This window comes from Palaemon carinicauda, chromosome 26, assembly GCF_036898095.1.
Source record: "Palaemon carinicauda isolate YSFRI2023 chromosome 26, ASM3689809v2, whole genome shotgun sequence".
In the NCBI taxonomy this organism is placed as follows: Eukaryota; Metazoa; Arthropoda; class Malacostraca; order Decapoda; family Palaemonidae; genus Palaemon; species Palaemon carinicauda.
Genome location: NC_090750.1, coordinates 58,913,289 through 58,932,077, shown reverse-complemented (window position 1 = coordinate 58,932,077; position 18,789 = coordinate 58,913,289). Strand labels below are relative to the sequence as shown.

The 18,789-nt window shown below is 48.0% G+C and overlaps 1 protein-coding gene across 2 annotated transcripts in view; it reads left to right on the top strand.

Moving 5' to 3' along the window:
* The window catches only part of Golgin104 (Golgin 104), a 125,401-nt gene that overhangs the window by 54,290 nt on the left and 52,322 nt on the right, over positions 1-18,789 (top strand). For both annotated transcript variants that reach the window (XM_068349605.1, XM_068349606.1), the window contains exons 9-11: positions 14,493-14,635; positions 17,619-17,799; positions 18,148-18,264. In XM_068349605.1, the coding sequence (XP_068205706.1) occupies positions 14,493-14,635; positions 17,619-17,799; positions 18,148-18,264 (441 nt within the window). The remainder of the gene's footprint in view (positions 1-14,492; positions 14,636-17,618; positions 17,800-18,147; positions 18,265-18,789) is intronic.

Below are 18,789 nucleotides of genomic sequence, written 5' to 3'. Positions count from 1 at the left end.
CGCGCTAGTTAGCAGGAGTAGGGGAGGGGTAACTTGCTACCCCTCCCCCCTCACACACCGGTGAAATGTCTCACTTCACTTTTGGCTCGGACGATGTACAGTCATGCCTGTCTTCATCCTTGCTTGGCAGCCATTATATGTTTTGTCTTTACTTAATCACTTACTTTTCTTATACTCAATATATATGTAAACATATTTTTCAATATTTAACTTAGCCGGTGATTATATAAGCTGCAGCTCTGCTGCTCGACAGAAAACTCTACGGAAAAAATCCGCCAGCGATCGCTATGCAGGTAGGGGGTGTACTTCAACAGCGCCATCTGTCGTCCAAGTACCCAGTACTCATTGTAAACAAAGAACTCAATTTTCTCTCTGTCGTGCTACCGGCAAGACCTACTAATTCGCTGTTGCTAACTGGATTTGTTTTCACAACTATTTGGTGAAGTACACTTTTCTAGTTTTGAGCTTTCGCTGTGAAGGCTTTCTCTTCAATAAATCCTTGCATTCTTTTTTTGATATCGGATTATTTGTTGATGACTTTGGATAGTTTTTGAATTCCCCTTTGACCAATTCAAAATGGCTGACCCTTCTCAAGTCCCTAAATTCAGGAAGTGTAATGCTAGGGACTGTTCAAGGCGTCTTCCGAAGGCCTCTATCGATCCTCATACCGTTTGTTCCAATTGTCGGGATAAAACCTGTCAATTGGAAGATCGATGTGAGGAATGCGTTGGGCTTTCGGAATTCGATTTTATCGAATTCCAAAAATATACACGTAGGCTAGAGAGAGATAGAGTCAGGAGAAGTTCATCTCGTTCTGTTGATTTTTCCTCTCCTCATGCCCCACAACCTATTCCTTCCCCTGTAGTGGTTGCTCCTAATCCCCCTTCTGGCACCCAGGAACCTTCGATGGCTGATATGATGCGTGCCATCCAAGCTCTGGGTGAGAGAGTTGAGTCCCTGGCTAGTGACCGTAACCAGCTCATGGCGGACGTCAAGGAGCTGAAGTGTAAAAGTGCAGTGGGAAGTGGTAAAGTGAGTGATAGTGTTGTGGATAGTGTTGCGCTTGAGGGTTCGTCTGTTCGTGCCTGTCGTCCTCCTAGTCCGGGACCTCTTGCAAGCTCCCAAGTCCAGGGGAGAAGCAATGTCGTACGACCAATGGGTTCGAGAGGCTTTAATCAGCGAACAGACGTTCCCTCCGTGGTTTTGGGCGTATCTACCCAAGATCGCCCCACCCACACAAAGACGAGAGAGCCCATTTATTCCTCGTCTGCGGAAGAGGTTTCTCGCAAGAAACCATGGACCAAGGTCTCACGACCGCTTAAGCGCAAGTCGGTCCCTTCCGTGCAAGTCCAACGGCCCAGTTGTAGCCACTGGGTCAGTTCGGACTCGCTGCAGTCTTCCGATGACTGCTCACCTCCTAAGAGAGGCAAAGCGGTACCGCCGCAGACAGTTACACCGTCTGTCGCCGCACCTGCTCCTGCAGACCCCAAGTGGTCTTTGCTGCAGAACATGCAGTCACAATTAACGTCTCTGATGCAGGACTTTCGTGCGGAGAAGGTTGCTGCTGCACCAGCCTCTTGCCTACAACCAACCACACACTCGGTTGTGCGTCCTGTGGACGCGGAGGCTACCTTCTTGCGCACTCCAGTTGAGAGAGTTCCGCCACCCATGCGTTCCAGTGTACCCTGCCAGCCGCATGTTGACGTTCAGCGACGCACGGAGCCTTCCGTTGACGTTCGCGAGACACAACCCAGTGTGGTTGCCACTGCTCACCCGCATCAGGCTAGACAGTCTGGAGTAGACGCTGTGCGTCCCCGCGCTGCTATGGTTGTTGCCAGCTCACAGACTGGGCAACAGTTCCATGACGTTGCGTCCGGTTCAGTCACGCGTGCACCCGTGCGACCGGACTCGGCTAACCAGCCGTTACCTACTCCATTGCCGCTTCCTCCTCAATACTCGGATGATGGACTTTCGGATGATGATGATGCCGCTCACGTTGATGAACCACATTCGGATCTTGACGAGCCTAAGTCCACGCAACCCTCTTTGGACTTTAGAAAAGTTCTAGCTCTGTTCAAAGAGATGTTTCCGGACCAGTTTGTGTCTGTGGCTCCGCGCTCTCCTCCGTCAGAGTTTGTATTAGGTATGCCGTCATCCTCGCCTGCCTTTACTAGACTCGTCCTCGCACGCTCGTCCAAGAGAGCTTTACGAGTGGTAGGAGAATGGATGCAGTCTAAAAAGAGTCTAGGGAAGACAGCCTTTATGTTTCCCCCTGCTAAACTCTCTTCTAAATCGAGCGTCTGGTATGCCACGGGAGAAGTTCTCGGCTTGGGAGTTCCTGCCTCTGCCCAGGGCGACTTCTCAAGTCTTGTAGACTCTCCCCGCAGGCTAGCCATGAGACGCTCGAAAATATGTTGGTCATCTTCGGACCTAGACCACCTTTTGAAAGGGTTATTTAGAGCCTTTGAGGTCTTCAACTTTTTAGACTGGTGTCTGGGAGCTTTAAGCAGGAAGATCTCTCCGTCAGAGAAGGAAACTTCCTTGCTCATCATGTCCTGCATGGACAAGGCCATACGTGACGGGTCTAGTGAGCTTGCTGCATCGTTCGTATCCGGAGTCCTCAAGAAGCGTGAGAACCTTTGCTCTTTCCTGTCAGCTGGAGTGACACCTTGTCAAAGATCCGAACTTCTGTTTGCTCCTCTTTCTAAGTGCCTCTTTCCAGAGGACTTGATTAAGGAGATTGCTGCTTCTTTGATACAGAAGGACACTCATGACCTGGTTGCGTCCTCAGCTCGCAAAGCCACCCCTTTGCCTACCTTGTCAGCTAGACCAAGGATGGACACTCCAGCGTCCCGATTTATTCCGCCCTTTCGTGGCAGAGCCTCCAGCAGAGGAGGTGCTCGTGCCGAAGGGAGACGTGGAAAGAAGAAAGGAACCAAGTCCTTTAAAGGCAGAGTCTGACTGCCAGCTTCTTCAGACAGCAGTGGGAGCCAGACTCAAGAACTTCTGGCAGACCTGGGAGAAGAGAGGCGCAGATGCACAATATGTGAAGTTGCTCAGAGAGGGGTACAAGATCCCGTTTGTACGAAAACCCCCTCTAGCAACGTCTCCCATCGATCTCTCTCCCAGGTACAGAGAGGAAGACAAGAGACGAGCATTGAAACAGGAGGTGTCTCTCTTACTAGAAAAGGGAGCGGTAGTCAAAGTCCTGGACCATCAAACCCCGGGCTTCTACAACCGTCTCTTCTTAGTGGCAAAGAAGACAGGAGGGTGGAGGCCGGTGCTAGACGTCAGTGCGCTGAATGTCTTTGTCACAAAGCAGACGTTCTCCATGGAGACCACAAAGTCCGTTCTAGCAGCGGTCAGAAGGGAAGACTGGATGGTCTCTTTAGACCTAAGGGACGCATACTTCCACGTCCCCATCCACCCAGACTCCCAACCTTTTCTGAGATTTGTTTACGAAAAGGTTGTCTACCAGTTTCAAGCCCTGTGCTTTGGCCTAAGCACAGCTCCTCTTGTGTTTACGAGGCTGATGAGGAATGTAGCCAAATTCCTTCATTTAGCGGACATCCGAGCCTCCCTCTATTTGGACGACTGGCTTCTAAGAGCTTCTTCCAGTCGTCGCTGTCTGAAGGATCTAAAGTGGACTCTAGATCTGACCAAGGAATTGGGTCTCCTTGTCAATATGGAAAAGTCTCAAGTGGTCCCATCCCAAACTATTGTGTATTTAGGGATGGAGATTCACAGTCTAGCTTTTCGGGCTTTTCCGTCGGCCCCCAGAACGAGCCAAGCCCGGTTATGCATCCAGAACATGCTAAAGAAGGAACGGTGTTCAGTCAGGCAGTGGATGAGTCTGATAGGGACACTATCATCTCTGGAACAGTTCGTATCGTTGGGAAGACTACACCTCCGTCCTCTTCAATATCACCTAGCTGTTTACTGGAAAAAGGACAAGACGCTAGAAGCGGTCTCGATCCCCATTTCCGAGAAGATGAAGTCTTGCCTGACTTGGTGGAAGGACAGTATCAGCCTCAGAGAGGGTCTGCCCCTAGCTGTTCAGACTCCCAACCACGTTCTCTTCTCGGACGCATCGGACACAGGCTGGGGCGCGACATTAGACGGTCGGGAATGCTCGGGAACTTGGAACTCGAGTCAAAGGACAATGCATATCAACTGCAAGGAGCTACTGGCAGTTCATCTGGCCTTGAAAAGCTTCAAGTCTCTCCTTCAAGGCAAAGTGGTGGAGGTGAACTCGGACAACACCACGGCTTTGGCGTACATCTCCAAGCAAGGAGGGACCCACTCTATGACGTTGTACGAGATCGCAAGGGACCTCCTCACCTGGTCAAAAGGTCTAAACATTTCGCTAGTAACGAGGTTCATCCAAGGCAGCTTGAATGTCATGGCAGATTGCCTCAGTCGAAAGGGACAAATCATTCCAACAGAATGGACCCTACACAAGGATGTGTGCAAGAGACTTTGGGCCACATGGGGCCAGCCTACCATAGATCTCTTCGCAACCTCGATGACCAAGAGGCTCCCAATATATTGCTCACCAATCCCGGACCCAGCAGCAGTTCATATAGATGCCTTTCTCCTAGATTGGTCACATCTAGACCTATATGCATTCCCCCCGTTCAAGATTGTCAACAAGGTACTGCAGAAGTTCGCCTCTCACGAAGGGACAAGGTTGACGTTAGTTGCTCCCCTCTGGCCCGCGAGAGAATGGTTCACCGAGGTACTTCGATGGCTAGTGGACGTTCCCAGAACTCTTCCTCTAAGGGTGGACCTTCTACGTCAGCCACACGTAAAGAAGGTACACCAAGGCCTCCACGCTCTTCGTCTGACTGCCTTCAGACTATCGAAAGACTCTCGAGAGCTAGAGGCTTTTCGAAGGAGGCAGCCAGGGCGATTGCTAGAGCAAGGAGGACATCCACCCTTAGAGTCTACCAATCGAAGTGGGAAGTCTTCCGAAACTGGTGCAAGTCAGTATCAGTATCCTCGACCAGTACCTCTGTAACTCAAATAGCTGACTTCCTTTTATACCTGAGGAAAGAACGATCTCTTTCAGCTCCCACTATCAAGGGTTACAGAAGCATGTTGGCATCAGTCTTCCGTCACAGAGGCTTAGATCTTTCCAACAACAAAGATCTACAGGACCTCCTTAAGTCTTTTGAGACCACGAAGGAGTGTCGTTTGGCTACACCTGGTTGGAATTTAGACGTGGTACTAAGATTCCTCATGTCAGAAAGGTTCGAGCCGCTACAATCAGCCTCCTTTAAAGATCTCACTTTAAAGACTCTTTTCCTGGTTTGCTTAGCCACAGCTAAAAGAGTCAGTGAGATTCACGCCTTCAGCAGGAACATCGGATTTTCATCTGAAACGGCTACATGTTCTCTACAACTTGGTTTTCTAGCCAAAAACGAGCTACCTTCTCGTCCTTGGCCGAAATCGTTCGATATTCCAAGCCTATCAAATATGGTTGGAAATGAACTAGAAAGAGTCTTATGCCCTGTGAGAGCTCTTAAGTTCTATTTAAGACGAACTAAACCTTTACGAGGACAGTCAGAAGCTTTATGGTGTTCAGTTAAGAAACCATCTTTGCCTATGTCAAAGAATGCTTTATCCTATTTTATCAGACTGTTAATATGAGAAGCTCATTCACATCTGAGTGAAGAAGACCAAGCTTTGCTGAAGGTAAGGACACATGAAGTTAGAGCTGTCGTAACTTCAGTGGCCTTTAAACAAAATAGATCTCTGCGAAGTATAATGGACGCAACCTATTTGAGAAGCAAGTCAGTGTTCGCGTCTTTTTATCTTTAGGATGTCCAGTCTCTTTACGAGAACTGCTACACTCTGGGACCATTCGTAGCAGCGAGTGCAGTAGTGGGTGAGGGCTCAACCACTACATTCCCCTAATTCCATAACCTTTTTAATCTCTCTCTTGAAATGTTTTTTATTGTTGTTTTTGGGTTGTCCGGAAGGCTAAGAAGCCTTTCGCATCCTGGTTGATTTGGCGGGTGGTCAAATTCTTTTCTTGAGAAGCGCCTAGATTAGAGGTTTTGATGAGGTCCTGTGGTATGGGTTGCAACCCTTCATACTTCAGATCCTAGGGGTCGCTCAGCATCCTAAGAGGATCGCGAGGCTCCGTAAGGAAGACGTACTTAAAAAGGCAGAGTAATTGTTCAAGTCGACTTCCTTACCAGGTACCTATTTATTTTATTTTTGTTATTTTGATAACTTCTAAAATGAAATAAAAAATCCTTAGCTCATAATAATGTAAACATTTATTGTTGGTCTCTACCCACCCCCCTGGGTGTGAATCAGCTATTATAATCACCGGCTAAGTTAAATATTGAAAAATGTTATTTTGATAATAAAATAAATTTTTGAATATACTTACCCGGTGATTATAAATTAAAGGACCCTCCCTTCCTCCCCAATAGAGACGCAGTGGACCGAGGAGAAAATTGAGTTCTTTGTTTACAATGAGTACTGGGTACTTGGACGACAGATGGCGCTGTTGAAGTACACCCCCTACCTGCATAGCGATCGCTGGCGGATTTTTTCCGTAGAGTTTTCTGTCGAGCAGCAGAGCTGCAGCTATTATAATCACCGGGTAAGTATATTCAAAAATTTATTTTATTATCAAAATAACATTTTTGTGTTTATGGATATATTTGAGTATAGAAATCAGTAAGTTTCCTTTTCAGAGTTCGTGCTTGTGTGCGTAGTGTACGATATCTCCATGGAGCCCTCGGCAGTTAGGCCACCACGGTGTAATTTTATGGGTCGCGATCGAGTTTGACCACAGTCTCTCTCTCTCTCTTGAGGTCATTCACCCTTTACAGTACTACGTTTTACCTTTACTACGTCCTGGGTAGCATCCTTCCCGTGTGGGTGGGGTTGCTACGCCGTACATTTTATCTCAATTAGTTTATGAATCTAATTTTATTTGTTAACTTTTCAGTTTTTTGCAGAACGATTCCTTTCGGGGTTTTCGTTCTTTCTTTAGTGAACATTCATATTTGAATTACATAATTATAATTGTTATAATTCTGTGTTTGTTACAGCTCTCCTTCCGTGAGTGTAAGTGGTTTGAGGGCACGTGCCTGTTGTGTAATTCTTGTGTTTCTTTTCCCTCGGGATTCCTCTTTGGAGTCTTCTCGGGGGAATGAATGTTAACTAATGACTTTTGTTTTTTATTATTCACAGTTAACGATCTAGTTTCGTTTGTGTAATGTGACAACGAAGCGAGCTGTCTTGTTGGGGCCTGGGGAGTCTGCTGTTGCTGCCTCCCTTATAGATCTTCGTCAGGGGCGTGTCTCCTTCTCCTGGAAGTGCCCCCGTAACGACTGACAGCTCTCCAGTTAATTTTAGAACACTCAGGAGGCTTGCCTCCTTGGGTGGGTAACTTTCCTTCCGAGGGAAGTTTTCCCGTCCAGGCTTGAGTTTTTTCCCTTCGGGGGGAACACCTCTTGCCTTTATTTTGTGGTATTCGTGCGACTATGCTCTTGGTGCTGAGCGGTCGTACCTGCGGTTACGCTCAAGGGGCTGAGCAACTGCAGGAGCCCCTCTTCGAAGGATTGCTCTTTTGGGTCACTTGCTGACCCGTCTCTTCTACGAAGTGTTCCTCTTTCGTTCGCGAGGGAGGACACTCATAGAGACTCCTCTTCGGAGGACTCTTCTGCTGTTGTTGCTGATGTTGCTGAAGGCTCAGTCCCCTTCGGGGGGGCTTCCGAGCCCTACGGTCTCTCCTGCGAGTGCTTCTCCCCCGGGGGGGAGTTCATCACAGAGACTCCTCTTCGGAGGACTCCGTCTGCTGTTGTTGCTGAAGGCTCAATCCCCTTCGGGGGACAGCTGAGCCCTACGGTCTCTCCCGCGAGTGCTTCTCCCCCGAGGGGGAGTGCACCACAGAGACTTCTCTTCGGAGGCCTCCGTCTGCTGTTGTTGCTGGAGCCTCTGTCCCCTTCGGGGGGCAGTTGAGCCTACGGTCTCTCCTGCGAGTGCTTCTCCCGTGGGGGGGGAGTTCACCACAGAGACTCCTCTTCGGAGGGCTCCGTCTGCTGTTGTTGCTGAAGGCTCAATCCCCTTCGGGGGGCAGCTGAGCCCTACGGTCTCTCCCGCGAGTGCTTCTCCCCCGAGGGGTAGTGCACCACAGAGACTCTTCTTCGGAGGACTCCTCCTGCTCTTGTTGCTGAGAGCTCAGTTCCCCTTTGGGGACAGCTGATGCCTACGGTCTCTCCTGCCATTGACTCTTCCCCTTAGGGGAGTTCATGTTCAGAGACTCCTCTTCGGAGGTCGGAGGGTGTTGCACCTGTCCGAGGTCGTCTTCATCTTTGTTCGACGTTCGCCGCAGAGGACCCTCCTCAACGAGTACCGACCGTTGCAGCTGCCTACTCCTGCCAGACCTTCTAGTCTTCACCTCCGTTCCTGGACGCAGATGCGCTGTGGGCGCCAACTCACCCCGTTTACTACGGGCACCAGTACCTTCGGGTCTAAGGGGCTTATTCCATAGTATGGGTAAGCCCCTTAAGTGCCAGGTTTTTTCCTGCGCGCCAACGTTCTCCTGCGCGCCCGCGCGCAGTAGCGCTCTACCGCTCGCCTGCTGTAGACCACGATCTCCGGTAATTGAGTCTCGCCGTAGATCTTCTTCCTGCTCGCCAGCGCTCACCTGTACTTCTGTCCTTCTGTGCGCCAGCTCTCTTCAGTACGCCAGCGCACATCTGCGCGCCCTTTCCTGCTACGCGCCATGGGCGCCAACGGTTTCCTGAACGCCCACGATCGCCTGCCTGCCAGCACGCATCAGCGCTCCCCTTCCTGATGCACCTGCGAGCCTTCTGATTAGCGCAATGCGTGCTAACACCCTCTCGCCCACGAGCTACCAGATCTGGGCGCAGGCAAGGAGTTCTCCTTCGCCTTCTCGCCGACGACCTTCTCTAGTCTCTTACGCGTCAGTGATCTCCTACGCGCCCGCGCACTAGCGTTTTTTAACGCACCACCGCTCGCCAACGCGCCGTCGCTTGCCAACGCGCCATCGCTTGCCAACGCGCCATCGCTCGTCAGCGCGCCATCGCCCGTCTACGCGCCATCGGTCTCCCAGCCGCCTGCGCTCAACCGCTCGCCCACGCGCATGCGCACCCATGTTCGCCCGCGCGCGAATCAACGGTTTTCCATCGCGCGAGCGCCAGCGCCAGCGCGATTCCAGCCAGTGAGCCTTCGCTCGCCAACGTGCTGTCGCTCGCCTGCGCACTATCGGATGTCGACTGCCAGCGCTCGCCCTTCCAACCACGCTCGCCCCCCTTTTGCGCTCCCTCGCGCACTTTCGTTTGCGCGCTCTCGCACCTGCGTGCCCGCGCACGGGCGCATCCACGTTCGCCCCCGCGCGAACCATCTATTTACCTTCGCTCGAGCACCAGGGCGATTGCGACCGCGATTCCCGTCGGGGTTTCGCAACACGGGCAACCTGTCGAGTCTTCTGGAGCGCGTACTTCCAGAACACGGTCTTCACCCCGTAATGCAGAGCATGGCACGTGCAAGAGCGGGAAGAGTCTTCAGGGAGGTCTGAACAACATTCTTCTTTCCAGAACTTGGTTTAGCCCTTCCTCCCCATCGTTCCCTGGAAGGGTCTTGCCAGGGAGTTTTTCTTTCGTGTTTTCTCCGCCGGGCAGGGGGGTGACTGGGTTAGCCCTTCCTCTTCACCATTTCGTGGAAGGGGCTTACCAGGCCTTTCCCTCTCCGATTGCGACCCGAGGATTGGTACAAGGAAGCTTCAGGAAGATCACGGGCACTTTCCTTCTCTCGGGCTCAAGCACCTTTGCGTTCCGTCGCCAAGTTTCGAACTTTTGGGCAAACTCGATGTTGGAGCATCTAGACGCAGTGACCGAGGGCTTCCTCTCGGGAATCCCATCCGTGGATGTCGACGAGCTCGGACACTCTTCCATCCTTGGGAAGAGCTTGTTTGAGCCCAAGGACAGAGAAATGGACAGCTGTTGTGCGGAGGAAGTCGAATCCCGTTTTCACTCCTCCAAGGCTCTTACTTCCAGACCCTGCAAGCCTCCGACGCCTCTTCATACAGCCTAGGTTATCGGAACCGGCTACGGCAGATGAGACAAGGTGTACAATAGCGGTCCCCTCCTGTCAAGGACAGGTAGGACGGGAAGTTCTCCCGGGGAGGCATAATCTAGAGGGAGCGGCCGAGTTCACAAACTCTAGAATTCCTGCACGATCTCCGTGCTCTGCCAAGGATATCGCGCCATGCTCTTAACATCTCTCCTCCACCAACAGCGATTCCAATGTCGCTGAGCCTCTTTGCCATGGGGTCGGCAAGAGGTTTGCCCGTTGGGCAGAGGGAGCCATGCTTTAGGAGAATGTCCTCCATAGGGTCGTCGACGGCTTCTTCAGTTGATCCTTTCTTGTTGGAAAGCATCTGAGACGGGAGTTCCGTCATCGACCTCTCAGCTCTGATCAAGTTTGTCGAACAAACTTCGTCCAGCGTGGAACAGCAGAGTCGATCAGACTGGTAGCGAGACCACAAGACTCCTTATGCCCTGGATCGGAAGGACGGGTACTTCCAGGTCCCATTCCATCCATCTTCCAGGAGGCACTTGGAATTCAGCCTAGACTACAGATGTACCTGTTTAAGATGCTGTGTGGCGATCCCGCCGCAGCATCGCAGGTTTTCACCAGAGAACTCTCCCTGCTTTCCTCATGGCCACTCAGGGGCAGGCGTCCGCCTCTTTCGCTTTTTGGAGGTCTGGCCAACTCCGGTAGTCTCGGGTTCGACCTTCTTCAACACCGAGACAAGCTTCCGGGACTTTACCAAGATCAAGGGATCATGGTAATTCGCAAGGAGCCTTCTCTACTTCTATCTCAACATCTGGAATATCTAGCCATGATATTGTCTCCTTCTCCGAGCCTTTCCCTTCAGTTGACTATGGCAAGGCTGAGGAGAGTCGCAGAATCTTTTTTCAGTCAAGGAGAGCTTTCAGCCCTATCTTGGGACGTTTCCTGGGTCTCCTTTCCTCATTGACCCGTCTAAGTCCCGAACGGTCGCCTCAGGATAAGTTCCTTGTTAGGCGGCCCAAGTTCCGGTGGAATCAAAGCAACGATTAAGCGGACTTTCTGGCCCCTATGGGACCAGCGGAACGATTAGACCTGCATTGGGGGTTGACCTATGGAAACCTCTTGCATGGGAGTGGATCTTCTCGTCCTTTCCCCGCATTTAATGCTGTTCTCGGACTTGTCAAAGAAAAGGGGGGGGGGGGGTCCCCATGTTCTGGTTCAGGTCTATGGTCAGGACCTGAAGGGTACCTCCACATCATTCAGGTAGGCTTAGAGGCTGTAGTCTGGCCCTTCTACAGATCCTACAGATCCTGCCGAGTCGCTCCGTGCGCGACAACTCCATGGTACTGGCGTATTCCAACTAGCAGGGATGTACATTTTCATACTTTCGCATCTTGCAGTAGAGATACTGAGATGATCCGAAGTCCCCTCAATACCACTATCGGCTCGCTCATTCCGGGCAGAGGGTTGTTCTCTCCGACAATCTGAGCTGAGCCTCATAGATAGAGAGTACCTGGGGGTCTTTGGCCTCTAGTAACCAGCAAGTCCTAGCCTGGGGGACCTGATCACGACAGCCTGGAACTTCAAGCTACCGCTGTTCTTCCCCCCAGTCTCAGACCCCAAGACTCTTTGGCAAGATGCTTTCCGGTGACGGTGGGGCAGCATCGACGCCTACATCTTCCCACCATTGTTGTCTGTTGAGAAGGGGTCTCAACGAGACCAGGTTGTCGGTCAACCTTTCGATGGCCCTGAGAGCTCCGCTGCGACTATATGCAGAACGGTTTCCGGACCTTCTGCATCCCCTGACGGAACTCCCGGGAGAGCTTCCTTCCACGACACAGGCTACTCAAACAACCACACTGCAACATCTTTCACAAACCGTAACATTGCTTCGGCTCCACGCCTGGAGACACTACACCACCTCCTTACAAAGAGGCACCCCGCAACAGTCGCGGAACGGAGGTCGCGTCACCTGCAATAGTCATCTGCAGGGGTCTACCAGGCGAAGTGGAGAGTCTTCTGTGGTTGGTGTCGTGGGAGAGGTTCCTCTTCCCTTGATGCCTGTATTCCGGCAATAACAGAGTTATTGCTTATCGGCGGGAGGAAACTCGTTTCCACTCTCGGCAGTGAAGCCTATCGCTCAGCCTTTCCCTGGCCTTCAGGCTGAAAGGGATAGACTTGTGCCTTCCCGCTGGATCTTTCTTCGCTCATGCGAAGCTACGAACGTACCTGCCTCCAGTCGGAGTGAGACCTCCTCCATGGAGCGTGGTTCGGACTCTTAAGTCCCTTAAGAGATCTTCTTGCGAACCATTACGTCAGGCCTCTGATCGTCGTCCGTCTTGGAAGACGGTGCTCCTACTCGCTCTGGCCTCGGCCAGTGTGTGTAAGCAGTCTTCATGGTCTCGTACGACTCCGCCCTTTCAAGAGGATAGGGGGAGGTAACATTCAGGTTCGCTCCTGAGTTGTTTTCTAGATTCAGAATCTTGGAGTCCCGGACCTTCGGTTCGACTCCTTCAAGATTTTGAGTCTCCGTTCTGTATCAGATGACCCAGACCTTCTCCTTCTTGCCAGTAAAGGAACCGAGGGGTTATCTTTGAGAACAGCTGAAGTTTGTCCTCACGTGCAAGGCCGGTTTGGGAGCACAGGAAGGACGCAGGGGAGAGTCACCAGTATGCCCTTTCAGCCCGGATTCTAGGGCATTCATCTCGACCTGTATCCAGACCCTCCCCCGTCACGTCGCCCTACAGCCCACGATGTCGGATACATTGCAACGTCCCTCGCCTTCAAGAGGAATTACTCTGTGACGCAGGTGCTACAAGCTGGAGTCTGGAAGCGTCTAGCGACCTTCGCAGCCCACTTCCTGCAGGACGTGACCCACAGGGGTACCGATACGTTTCTATCGCTCTGTGGTGGCTACACAACAGCTGGTCTAACCTCAGGCTCCTTTTTGGACAGGTAGCAGAAGGTTGAGGGCATTGTTACCAGGTTTTAGACTGCATGAACGGAAGAAGTATGTCTGGCCCTTACTTCTTTCTTCATCCTCCCCTCTACGGGGGAAAGCAGCATCCTGGTCTCTGCATAGCTGACCTCAAACCTCTGCAGGTAAACCATGCTTCCTTGTGTTCCAAGTATTGAGACAATACTGTCGCGTCCCCCATACCCTGACGAGGTGGTATTGGGAACGTCCTAACCCAGAGTTCTGTCTAGAACTCCAGGTCAACTGCCTAGGACGGGTCACACTTTCTTCCTTCACACACAAGCTTATGTAGGCCACACGTTTCCTTGCGGAGCAAGGAACTTGTGAGGTGCTGGGACTCCTTTTCTCGAGTGCGACTCACTCGGATTCTGAGTACCCGGGTAAGCCAAAGCCAGTATGGCTGGGGACTTTCCACCCTTCCTAAGGGGTAAGTCACCCTATGTAAATAGCGTGGTTTGTATTTCGGTTACGGAACAAATGACAAATTCAGAGATAATTTGTATTTTTCCTAACCATACAAACCTTAGCTATTTACACATATTTGCCCGCCAGCCCTGTCCCCCAAGTCAAGTCCTACCTCTAAGTGAAGTGAGACATTTCATCGGTGTGTGAGGGGGGAGGGGTAGCAAGCTACCCCTCCCCTACCCCTGCTAACTAGCGCGGGGGTAGTAGACCCTCGTTAAAATCTAATGGCTCATCAATTTCAGCTACGCCGAAAGTAAACCCCTGTGTAAATAGCTAAGGTTTGTATGGTTAGGAAAAATACAAATTATCTCCGAATTTGTCATGTTAGTTTCGTAAGTTACTAATTAAATTGGTTTTACAATGTCACAAAACTACTTTCTAAAGGCAATGTTATCATTTACTATTATGTCTCTGCCTTCCAACAATGCCCTTTTTTCAGTCATGACCAAGACTAGGGAAGAATTGAGACTTACTTACTTGGAATGTCAAATTCCATATGCACCCATGCTTAGGTCTGGCAGGCAGTTTATTCTATAGAGGAATAGGTTGTTTAGATTCATTGAGACCCACAAAATAGCCCTTACAAGAATGATGAGTTACATGAAAAAATCACTTTTCATATGTAGTACAAATTCACTTAATTCACCAAGGCTATTATGAACTTTTATTAAGAGGTTGAATTATCTATCTATTTACCAAGGCACTTCCCCCAATTTTGGGGGGTAGCCGACATCAAACAAAGCAACAAAACGGGACCTTTCCTTTCTCTGCTCCTCCCAGCCTGATGAGGGATCAGCCGAGTTTGGCTGGTACTGCTAGGGTGTCACAGCCCACCCTTCCCTGTTATCCACCACAAAGGAGGCTGAATTATAAACTGAATAAAATATAAGAAAACTTTTTCTTATTAAAGATCACAAGAGGTAAAAATATATTTTTCATGTTTGGAATTCATTAACTTTATCTGAAATGTGTTTATTATTTGCAGGTTGCAAACTTTGAGGCTGAGCAAGAGGAGACTGAAAAGTTATTTTCTAGCCTACGTTCAGAAGTGACTAGCACGCGTCAGCAAGTTGCAGATCTCAATTTACAACTCTCGAACTCGTCTCATTTACAGCAGCAATTGCAAGGGTATGTCAGGTTACCTTTAAACGTTTTCAGATGATTGTTTGTCCTTTCTTCAGTCATTTGTCCCATCGTGTGCATGCAGTACTATTGTGTTACTTATATAATACACTTTAGGCTACTAATACACCAGCACCTTGATTTATTAGACATTTCAAAGAGTTGCCTTCTAATTAGTATCAAAACCTGATAGCATTGCTTACACTAGAGCCTTCAAAATGCTCCATAGCCATCACACATAGCTTATATATCAATTCTATGTCATTTATATCCCAGCATAACCTCTACCTTATATTTTTCATTAAATTTAAGAGAGTCATCTTCAAAATGGAGAAATTCTTAAAAAGTAGCTGATAGCTTGTACTAATGTATGCTTACAAAATAAGTACAGTAATATACAGGTATCATTCTTACAGCACATGAAAATACCACATTTATTTAAAATAGGATTTGTTTCTTATTTAACTCATAATGAAGGACTTTAAATGTGTTCTGGAGTTGTTGTTCCTACATATATGCAAAACTTTAACCTCTGAAATAGGAAATGTCTAATGGAGTTAGATCGAATGTTGAAATCTTTAACAAGGTATTCAACAACAGATATTTAGCACAGGCGAGAGTGAGGTGATCGCCACTCTCCAACATGTTGTGGAAGCTCTCCTTCATAGACTGCCCGAGTTTGACCTTTTTTTTTTAACAAATACTATACATCGTTCGCACAAATTTCCTCGCCTTCCTGACCCCTGTTCTTTGCTTTCAAAGGTTTAACAGACAAAGAATAAATCCATTTGATGGCCAGGAACCAGTGGGTCTGTCCTGCACTTTCAGTATTCGTCTCTTTTGTTTGGGAACGTTTTATTAACATACAAAAGGTTTTATAATTTTGTTTTAAAGATTAAGCTTTTCTCTACCTTAAAAATATAACTCTGTCCAGCTACTATAAGTACATACATACATATACCATGGCACTTCCCCCAATTTTGGGGGGTAGCCGACATCAACAAAGAAACAAAAACAAAAAGGGGACCTCTACTTTCTACGTTCCTCCCAGCCTAACAAGGGACTCAACCGAGTTCAGCTGGTACTGCTAGGGTGTCACAGCCCACCCTCCCACATTATCCACCACAGTTGAAGCTTCATAATGCTGAATCCCCTACTGCTGCTACCTCCGCGGTCATCTAAGGCATCGGAGGCAGCAGCAGGGCCTACCGGAACTGCGTCACAATCGCTCGCCATTCATTCCTATTTCTAGCACGCTCTCTTGCCTCGCTCACATCTATCCTCCTATCACCCAGAGCTTCCTTCACTCCATCCATCCACCCAAACCTTGGCCTTCCTCTAGTACTTCTCCCATCAACTCTTGCATTCATCACCTTCTTTAGCAGACATCCATTTTCCATTCTCTCAACATGGCCAAACCACCTCAACACATTCATATCCACTCTAGCTGCTAACTCATTTCTTACACCCGTTCTCACTCTCACCACTTCGTTCCTAACCCTATCTACTTGAGATACACCAGCCATACTCCTTAGACACTTCATCTCAAACACATTCAATTTCTGTCTCTCCATTACTTTCATTCCCCACAACTCCGATCCATACATCACAGTTGGTACAATCACTTTCTCATATAGAACTCTCTTTACATTCATGCCCAACCCTCTATTTTTTACTACTCCCTTAAGTGCCCCCAACACTTTGCAACCTTCATTCACTCTCTGACGTACATCTGCTTCCACTCCACCATTTGCTGCAACAACAGACCCCAAGTACTTAAACTGATCCACCTCCTCAAGTAACTCTCCATTCAACATGACATTCAACCTTGCACTACCTTCCCTTCTCGTACATCTCATAACCTTACTCTTACCCACATTAACTCTCAACTTCCTTCTCTCACATACACTTCCAAATTCTGTCACTAATCGTCCAAGCTTTTCTTCTGTGTCTGCAAGCAGTACAGTATCATCCGCAAACAACAACTGATTTACCTCCCATTCATGGTCATTCTCGTCTACCAGTTTTAATCCTCGTCCAAGCACTCGAGCATTCACCTCTCTCACCACTCCATCAACATACAGGTTAAACAACCACGGCGACATCACACACCCCTGTCTCAGCCCCACTCTCACCGGAAACCAATCACTCACTTCATTTCCTATCCTAACACATGCTTTACTACCTTTGTAGAAACTTTTCACTGCTTGCAACAACCTTCCACCAACTCCATATAACCTCATCACATTCCACATTGCTTCCCTATCAACTCTATCATACGCTTTCTCCAGATCCATAAACGCAACATACACCTCCTTACCTTTTGCTAAATATTTCTCGCATATCTGCCTAACTGTAAAAATCTGATTCATACAACCCTTACCTCTTCTAAAACCACCCTGTGCAAAATTTTTTTACTAAACAGTAATTTCAATAGTTTTTTCTTTTTATTTCAGAAGTTGGTAAGTTTTGTAATTAGCTTTGCTTCCTTCATGTTTGGAAATAAAAGCTATTAGAAAAACCTTTTATGCTATTAGATTCTGTTGGGAGAAGGTTAGGTAGTGGTGGTGGTGAGGGGCCAGTAGCTGTAGTGAATGACATCTCGTAGTAACGGGGGATTTTGAGGAGGGAGAAGTCTAATTGGAAAGGGATCTGTGGTAGTGGTATCACTCGCCCCAGTTTTAATACCGACACCCTTTAGGGGTGAGCGAGCTGGATATATTCCTACCATTCCATGCAACTTTTTTCTCTTGTATATTTAGCAGTATTTATACCTTTGAAATGGTGCTTTAAGGAGCATTTCACTGGGCGACACAGGTCCCTCGCCCAGAAATAGATTTTTCCTTCGTCAAATTCCCTTATCTGGTATGGTTTTTGAAATTTCTAATATTTAGAGGGATGAAGTCTGTTGCTTGTTGTGTATATAGATATTGATTTATAAACTGTTCTTTATCTGCACTAATATTTTTTTTCTTCTTTCCTTCCTTAGGGAAAGAGAGCGGCTCTCTTTAGCCAACCAAGAAATTGAAAAGTTGCAGTCTCTTAACAATGAAATTGAAGGTGATCTTTTGTCGTGCCGTCAGAAAGAAGCTGAACTGTTGGCTTTCACACAAAAGCTAACTGATAAAAATGTACAAATTCAAAGTCAGTTCTCAGCTCTACAGTCGAAGGTATTTAGTTGTTGACAGCTTAACTTTATGAAATAGAATGAATAGAATAAGGTTCATTTAATTATTGTTGAAGTTTTAAGAATAATAAAACCTAGCTTTTTTAGAGCTTTTTCTTGTGACATGTACCTTGTAGAGGCAACCCTTGAGGGTTATCAGTTATACCAGACTCCTACCTTCAAGACTAGGGCTACTGACAGGCTCTTCCTGAAGGTTAAGGAGGATCTGATATCCCTGACCTTGGGCTACTGATGATGATACTTCTGGAATCTCACGGTATCAGCCTAGCTTTGGATTACCTTACTAAACGGGGCTTACTCTAGTATATAGCATAGTTTCATCTCTTTGCAGGCAAAGTTAATGGATATCGAACAAGAGGAAATGAAAGCAGAGCTGGAGGAAGTCAAGGCACAAAAGTCAAAACTGAAATCTGATCTCACAAAGGAAAATCAAAATCAAAATGCTCAGGTAAGGATTAACATTCCTTGTTGCTTAAAATCGAGAACCATTTACTGATGGCCCCATGGAAATTTTAGGCTTTATTTTATTAGTCTTTGTATAGGTTTCTTAATTTAGGTAAATTTCACACTCTAGTGAAGACCTTTTATTTGACAAGGAGTTATCTAGCAGTGAGAGAGCAAGTAATTCACAAAATGGTAATAAAGTTTAGTTTTTGTCCATTAGACATAATCTTCTGCTAATACAATTGCTCATGTCCCATTTAACCAAATTATCTAATTTGCTCCTCAAATTGGGAAGTTTAATTCTTCACAATCATTGTTGTTCACTTTTATGATCCAAGTTGTCATTATACTGTATATTTATATTTTTGTTTTCATTAATAAGCTGCTATTTTATTCACCCTTTGTTTTTTCTTGGAAAAGGTTTTACTGGATCCCTCTCAAATTATTTGATCATTATTTTATTAGTTAGCTGTTGTCTCAGAGTCAATGGCATGATGTTTTAACTTGAATTTATTCTCTTCATGGTGTT